The sequence below is a fragment of the Chelonia mydas genome, chromosome 24 (genome assembly GCF_015237465.2).
Source record: "Chelonia mydas isolate rCheMyd1 chromosome 24, rCheMyd1.pri.v2, whole genome shotgun sequence".
NCBI classification, from domain to species: domain Eukaryota; kingdom Metazoa; phylum Chordata; order Testudines; family Cheloniidae; genus Chelonia; species Chelonia mydas.
The window spans coordinates 5,885,124-5,893,415 of NC_051264.2; the positions used below are offsets into that span (position 1 = coordinate 5,885,124).

Sequence of the window (8,292 nt, forward strand, 5' to 3'; positions counted from 1 at the left end):
AAAGGAAAGTGTGTGCGTGCATGCAAGGGAAAGTGTGCATGTGTGTGTGAGCGTGTCTCTGTGTTTCAGTGTGCGTGCAAGGGAGAGGGCGTGATAGGACGGTGTGTGCTTGTGCAAGAGTACCTACAATTGTGGGTTTGCTGACTGCTTGTGCATGTGTACAGGTGTGTGAAGAACAGTTTGTGTAATTTTGTGTCTGTGTGAATATAGGTGTGCTAAGATGTGACTACAACTCTGTATATGTGAGCCTGCTGGTGTGTAGGAATGTGTGTGTCTGTGCGTGTCTGTGTGGAACTGTGTTGTGTGTAACTCTGGGTGAACTTGTGTGTGTGTGTGGGGGGGTTATACCTGGGGGTAGCGACGTGTCTGAGAAAAATCAATAGTTGTGTGAGCATGTGTGTGCGAATACCTCTGTGTGAATGTGAGTCTGTGTGTATCTGTGTGAGGAAGCAATGGATTGTGTCGATGAACCTGCATTTGTGTGTGCATATACATGTATCTCTACATAAATTCTTGTGAGTCTCCATGAGGATGCCCTGGTGTGTGTGTGTATGTGTGTGTGTGTGCGTGTGTGTGCTGGGAATCGGTATTTGTGTGCCTCTGTGTGTAAGGATGCACAGGGCTGTGTGTGTGTGTTGTGAATCTGTGAAAATGAGTGTATGTATGCATACCCCCAGAGTCGCGTATGTGTTGTAAACCTGTATTTGTGTGTGTCTCTCTGTGAAAATAAAGTGTGCATCTGTGTGTCTGTGTGCATCCTGGACTGTGTGTTGGTGTGCTGGGTTTTGTGTGTGTACGTTGTGAGCCAGTGTTTGTGTCTCTGTGTGAATGACTGTGTGCACGCCATGGATGTTGCGTGTCCCCTAGTGTGTGTGTACGTGCGTGTGCCCTGGGTTGTGTATTGTGAACCTGAATTTGTGTGTGTCTGCGTGTCTCTCTGTAACAATGACTGAGTGTGTGCGCCCTCGGTGTTGTGAGCCAATGTTTGTGTCTGGCTCTGTGTGTGCGTGTGCGTGTGCGTGTGCACCAGAGCGTTGCGGGGGGGTGGGGGGGGAGCTGTCCCTGTGTGTCCGTCACTCAAACCCCGGCTCCGCCTCCCCCCTATAAACCAGGCTCCGGCGCTGTCCGGACTCGCAGAGCAGCAGCGCCCGGCCCGGACCCCGCGCCCGCCCCGCGCCCCAGATGGTCGTTCAGCTCCGCGCGGCGCCCCAGCAGCCCGGCGGGATGTCCGAGGGGAGCCAGCCCAAAGTGGAAGCCAACATCCTGGTGCTGGGAGCGGAGAAAGTGGGGAAATCCGGTGAGTGTTGGGCACCCCGCAGCCTCCCTCCACCCTCCCTGCCCCCCACTGCCCCCTTCCCTCCACCCTCCTGTCCTCCCACTGCCCCCTCCCCTCCATCCTGCCCCCCACTGCCCCCTCCCCTCCATCCTGCCCCCCACTGCCCCCTTCCCTCTGCCCCCCACTGCCCCCTTCCCTCTGCCCCCCACTGCCCCCTCCACTCCATCTCCCACTGCCCCCTTCCTTCCCTCCTGTCCTCCCACTGCCCCCTTCCCTCCGCCTCCTACTGCCCCCCTTCCCACTGCGCCCTTCCCTCATCCTGCCCTCCACCCTCCCTGCCCCCCACTGCCCCCTCCCCTCCATCTCCCACTGCCCCCTTCCTCCATCCTGCCCCCTTCCCACTGCCCCCCACTGCCCCCTTCCCTCTGCCCCCCACTGCCTCCCACTGCCCCCTTCCCTCCTGTCCTCCCACTGCCCCCTCCACTCCATCTCCCACTGCCCCCTTCCTCCATCCTGCCTCCCACTGCCCCCTTCCCACTGCCCCCTTCCCTCCGCCTCCCACTGCCCCCTACTGCGCCCTTCCCTCCTGTCCTCCCACTGCCCCCTCCCCTCATCCTGCCCTCCACCCTCCCTGCCTCCCACTGCCCCCTTCCCTCCTGTCCTCCCACTGCCCCCTCCACTCCATCTCCCACTGCCCCCTTCCTCCATCCTGCCCTCCTCCCTGCCCCCTACTGTCCCCTTCCCTCCTGTCCCCCCACTGCCCCCTTCCCTCCACCCTTCCTGCCCACCACTGCCCCCTCCCCGCCATCTCCCACTGCCTCCATCCTTCTCTCCACCCTCCCTGCCCCCTACTGCTCCCTTCCCTCCACCATCTCTGCCCCCTACCTCTCCCTTCCCTCCTGTCCCCCCACTGCCCCCTTCCCTCCACCCTCCCTGCCTCCTACTGCCCCCTTCCTCCAATGCTCCCACTGCCCCCTTCCTTCCACCCTCCTGTCCTCCCACTGCCCCCATGGCTGGGAACAAGCCACGCTGTACCATGTGCGTGTGAACGGCTGTTCTCTGAGTTCCCACTCTGGCATTGCCCACCACCCTGATCCCACTGGGAGCATGCGGGCGCGAGGGGACGCGCTGGGAGGCCCAGGAATCGCTTTCAGTCCTGCCGGGCGATCCGGGCTCAGCTTGGTGCCAGCCGGAGTAACGTTGGGTCTCTTTTGTTCTAGCTCTGACAGTCCGATTCCTCACCCGGAGGTTTATTGGTGAATACGGGGATATTGGTGAGTAGCTTTGGGTTATGACTTTCTTTCTTACTTTCAAGTCCACACTCTCTTAACAGCTCCCTCTTTTCCCTCCCCTCCCTGTGCGGCTCCAGAATCCGTTTACACGCACAACGTGATGGTTGGAGGCAGAGACGTTTGCTTCAGCATCTGGGACTCCACCTGCCCCCAGGTGAGAAATCGCAGCCTGTGGCTTCCAACCCAGGCAAATGGCTTTGGGGACCGAATGGGTTTCTTGGGCCTTGGGCCAGCTCCTAACAGGACAGCTGTCCTCTCAGCAGATCGAGCCCCCCCCCCCCACTCCCACCCCCCCGCTTCCCCTCCTAGAGGGGCACATGGGCAAGGACAAACGTGCTCTGGTTCTGCAGGGCCTACAGGAAACCTCTCTGCCCTCAGAGAGCCGCCATATGCCCACAACAAACATGGCCACATTGGCTTCCAGCCCATCCAAGGCTGAGAAATGGCACCCAATTACTTTTCGTGGGAGGGAGGCTGAATAAAGATCGAGGGGGGAGGGTGAGAGCATTGCTGACAGAACTGACCCTCCCCAGTGCCCTGGTACTACTCCTGAAGCGACCAATGTCAGGCACTCACTAGCGTCTTCATGTGCCCCCAACAAAGATGGCTGCTTCAGCTCTTCCCCAGTAATAGCCAGACCCTCCCTCCCCTCCCAGCTGGTCAGTTGTGCCTTGTGGCCCCTGGAGGGAAAATCCTTTCATCACACACACACACACACACACACACCCGCCCATTTCCTCCCCGGCTGGGCTGAGGCAAGAAAGGGGGTTGATCTGGTCACTGTGGTGATGACGTGATGGCCTCTTCGCCCTGGCTAACTCCTGTTTTTTGTCTCGCTCTCTCTAACCTCCGCCCCCACCCCACCTCCTCTCCAGGCCGCCGAGCTCCAGGGCTGGGTGAGCGAGAAGCAGCTGCGCTGGGCGGACGGCTTCGTCGTGGTCTACAGCATCTGCGACCGCTCCAGTTTCCACCTGGCCCGCCAGCAGCTCCAGCGCATCCGGCAGCTGAAGAGACGGGGCAGTTCCGAGAAAGCGCCCGTCATCCTGGTGGGCAACAAGCGGGACCTGCAGCACCGGCGGGCCGTCTCCAGCGAGGAAGGGCGGCTCCTGGCCCTCTCCACAAACTCGGGCTTCTTCGAGATCTCGGCCGCCGAGACGTACCACGGCGCCCTGGTGGTCTTCCACGAGCTCCTCGACCTGGTGCGGGACTCCAGGAGCTCTGGCAAGAAGGCCGTGGGCATCCGCAGCATCGTCCGCAGCATGTCAGCCGTCTTTGGGAGGAGGAGGACAGAATGAGCGAGGAGGGGTCCTGCGAGGAGAGCTCGGATCGTGGGGACAACAGAACATAGCCGAAGCACGCGCCAGTGGCTTGGGTGTCGCCAGTTCCTCAGCGTGGCATGGAGCACCGGATGAGCACCTTGACGAGGGTACATGGCAAGAGCCATGGGGAAGCAGCTCTCTTTTTGTGTGTGCCCCTGGCCTTCTCTGCTGGGAGCTCTGGCTGGGGTCTGCGATATAATCAGGGTAGCAATTACATTCCTCCTCCCTACCTGTGCCCACTGGCAGTTTCCGCTGGAGGAACGATTCTCCACATGCCCCTTCCTAAAAATTGTGACCATGTGGCTGTTAAAGAGCGGCTGTGCTCCACCCCAGAGGTGGTGCATTTCGCGGGGAGGGTGAACGAGCTATGTTTACAGTGAACCAGGTTTGTCAAGTGGACATTTGGGTGCCCAATTCTCCCCTGACACCTGTGCTTTGTGGAAGCATTCACACCAGTGCCGAGTGGGCATGTAATCTTAGCAACGCCGAAAGGCAGCATTTTACGGGCACTTTGACTCCAGAGGGCCAAAATCCCTGCTGGAGGAAATTTGCACTGCTCCATGGAACTGCACCAAATTTGGAACACAAGGAAGCAGAGAATCTGTCACCCAGATCCCATATTTGGATGGTAAGGTCAGTATATGGGACCTGAGTCTGAATTCAGGCTGAACTCCCATTGAAAGTCAGATACCACAGTGAGGGGCAATGTATAAAACCTTTGCTTGAAGTTCAAGCATTGGGCCCTCTTAACCAAAGGAACGACTGTCTGCAGCAACCTAAGAGCCTGAAGCACAAAGTTTACGTATTTTTAAGGGGCCCATGCTTTAAAACTTGGCTCTAAACCCTCGGGTAGTAGAGAAAAAGATTAGAATCTGGTGATGGAAATAATGGGGCTTACTGAAATTTGAGTAGCTTGCGCCAGCCCCACTGGGTTGCATTGGTTCTTCTGCTGGGTTTCCAAATAACTTTTAGCAGGAAAAGTCATCGAGCCAGGTTCTGATCTCAGTTATGTTGGTCTGAACCCAAAGACTTTAACAGAGTCACTCTGGATTTACACTTGCTGTAACTGAGAGCAGAATCTAATGCATTGCGTGACTCGTCAGCTACACCAGTGTAAATCCACAGTCACTCCATTAGTCAGTGGAGTGACTCTGAATTTACATCAGTGTAACTGACAGAGGAAATCTGGGCCTTTTACTGCACCCCTTAAGCAGCAATGGTGGCATTTGTCATTGCATGCAGCGAAGGCTAGTGACAGAAGGCTCAGGACTCCGGGGTTCAATTCCCGGCTCTGCCACTGATTTGCTGTGTGACTTTGGGCAAATCACATCCCGCCCTGTGCCTCAGTTTCTCCATCTGTAAGATGGGGATAATAATGCCTACCTCACAGTTTGTGTGGTGTGAGGCTTCATTAACTGCAAAGTGTTAAACTATTATTGATTTTTTCCAAAGCCAAATTCTCAGCCTAGAATATTAGAAACATAGAGTTGCTGATAGATAGGGCTTTCAGTATTTAAGGCAGGGTCATTTTAAATGCCACCTGTCCCAGGGTGAGTGGATGATGTTATTGTCTCCAGCAACTGGAATACAAATTCTCCTGACTAAAATGTGAACTGTTGTATATTTGTGAATAACATAAATATTTAACTTATTGGGAGCGTTCTTCATCAGAGCGAATGTTTACATCCGGAATTTTTTTTCCGGTTAAAATATTCTACTTGCACATTAGAAAAAATAAATGATTGTGGAAAAAATGTTATTTTTGGATGGGCAATAAAAGTTTGTATGTTATAAAAGAAAATAGTTTGATGCTTTCACTATGACTCTTCACCCTTGGAGGAAAATCTCAAAGGAGCTGGGTTCGGTTCCTGGTTTTGCCACAGACACCCTGGGTGATCTGGGCAAGTTACTCAGGCCCAGATATTACAACAGGGGGGAAAAAAAGTTTGGGGGGGGGGGTCAGATTTCTAAGTAATGAACAGACAATAGAGGGGCTCTGGCACTGATCTGTTACCTAGTGGATGGAGAACTGCCCGGGGGACTCAGGAAACCTGGATTCTAGTCCCAGCTCTGCTGCTGGGTGACTGCGGGCAAGTCACAGCCCCGCTGTGTGCCTCAGTTTCCCTGTCTGTAAAATGAGGATAATAATACTGCCCACCTTTGGAAAGCGCTTTGAGACCTGCTGGTGATAAGAGCGAGTGGTTATTATTTAACCCTCTCCCACACTACAAAGCCAAAGGGATGAGCAGCGAATGGAGTGGCAGGTCCCTTCTGCACAGATACAGTCTGTGCTGAGGTCAGAGCAGGAGGCCACAGTGTAATGAGTTGTTGTGCCCTGGGCCACTTTTCACAGCACAGAGCAAGGGGGTTTTCTTTGCAGGTTGGGTTCTAGTGGACAGAGTAAGGGGACTCCTGGGACCCACGTCTAGGAGGGAGTGTAGCCTGGTGGGTTAAAGGAGGGGAGCGGGAGCCAGGACTCCTGGGCGCTCTCCCTGTGATTGACCTCAGATGCGTCACTCCTGCTCCTGGTTTCTTACTGCAGTTAGTTTTCCCTTCCTCCTGGCACTGGGAGGAGCCCTGCAGAGAAGTGCTCGCACTGTCCCAGGCGCTGGACAGAGGGGGCCGGCTGATCTGCGGCCACCCAGACGGGGGCGGAATCTACGCAGCACTTTGGACCACCCTGTCCCCAGCCATGCGGCAGAAGCTGCGGCTGAGGAGCGGAGGGAGGCTGGCGGTGCTATTTGTGAAGCTGAGTGGGAGGGGGGCATGGAACTGACGCCCACGTGCTGTGACAGTCACCATCCGTGGGTTCTCGGGAGGCAGCTCCCCCACAGGTGGGCATTTGGCAGTGTTACCCAGCGTCCAAGCAGAGCCTAGGGCCGCCTGCAGCCCTGACTCACATGGGGACGTCTGTGGGGGAAATTCTGGGGTGGTGTAAATGACACATGGGGCCTGAGCCTCAGTCACTCCACCCAGGCTGGAGGGGGGAGGGAAGGCATTAAGTCTTTCATTCTGCCCAACCTCCAGTGTAAATCAGAGGGGCCTCAGGGCTGCTCTAACTTACGCTCTGTTCCCCATGGGCCCTCAGCAGCAGAGAACAGCCACAGTCACGCCCTGATCCACCCCCTTGCTCTTATTACCAGCCTCCCACAGACATGAGTGGGGGAATCCACTGTGGACTGAAGGGAGTATGAAGTCCTGAGTTTATATCCCAGCCAAGGGACCATAGTACACCTGGAATCCAGCCCTCTCTACTAAACCAATTGGTTCAGTCATAGGACACTGGGCTGGGGCTCAGGAGACCTGAATTTGATGCCTAGCTCTGCTACAGACTCACTGTGTGACCCTGGGCAAGTCACTTGAGCGCGCTCTCTGTGCCTCAGTTTTCCCATGTGCAGCATGGAGATAAAGACCATTTGCAATTGTATGCTGATAAGGGACATTATAAGGACCTAGGCAGAGAGTTAACCCCCTGTTTGCCAGTGCACATGGGGCTCCGCACTCAGGCACTGAAGATGGAAATGGATCTATTCTCCCTGGGATCCCCACGGCTACAACAACCCTGCAAACAACTAGTCTCTCGGGGACAGTGCAGGTGTGAAGCTTGCCCTGCTGCTATCTGTTCTGGGTGGATAAACAAAGGGATCGAGCACCTGGGATGCCTCACACCAGCACTGATCTGTGTTTGGTTTTACACCGGAGTCCATACACTGAAGCCAATGACCTGGAATAGCATTTACCCCTCTGTGTGGAGGCCCACACATTCCCCCCTGAGCCAGCGTGCTACAAGGTGACCCAGAGCTCTGGGGCCATGCCCCCTTAGTCAGCGTCATCTCAGGAATCTGATAACCTCACAACGGGCTGAGCATTCACAGAGATGCGGTCATTTCCCCTTGCTGGGGGCAACACAGCAAACAAAGGTCAGCTCCCGTCATTTCCAGGATGTTACAGAAAGGCTCTGGATTTGGGAGAGCCCAGTAGCAGCTACGGGCCAGGCTCTGATCTCTCTTATACTGGTGTAAATCAAACGCAGCAGAGTGACTCTGGGTTTGCACCAGGGATCAGAATCCGGCCCAGTCTCCCAATCCAGTAGGGACTGGGGTGTGTGGAATCTGAGGCTGTCTGTAAAGAAGGACCGTGCAAAGAACATTATAAAAAATAACATGCAGGGAAAGATAGAGGTTAAAGGCAGCACAGATCAAATAAAAAATGTAGGGTCCCATCCTGGTGCTGATGGAAATATATTTGACATCCCTGTTCACCAATCCCCCTAAAGCTGCCATATCAAGAAACAATGGGCCCTTTTGGATCATGGAAGGTGAATCAAAGGATCTGTTCTATTTGGTTTAGGGCATTAAACAGGAACCTTGTATGGAGGTGCAGAGCTACTCTACTGACTCACCCT

At 55.2% G+C, this 8,292-nt stretch overlaps 1 protein-coding gene across 1 annotated transcript; it reads left to right on the top strand.

Annotated features, from left to right (window-relative positions):
- Window positions 1-1,139: 1,139 nt before the first annotated feature.
- On the top strand, window positions 1,140-5,682 carry LOC102933893 (ras-related and estrogen-regulated growth inhibitor-like protein). The gene is made up of 4 exons (XM_037883412.2): window positions 1,140-1,297; window positions 2,497-2,550; window positions 2,646-2,722; window positions 3,444-5,682. Exons 1-4 carry the CDS (start codon window positions 1,183-1,185, stop codon window positions 3,861-3,863), a joined length of 666 nt encoding a protein of 221 aa, XP_037739340.1. The 5' UTR covers window positions 1,140-1,182; the 3' UTR covers window positions 3,864-5,682.
- Window positions 5,683-8,292: the final 2,610 nt, after the last annotated feature.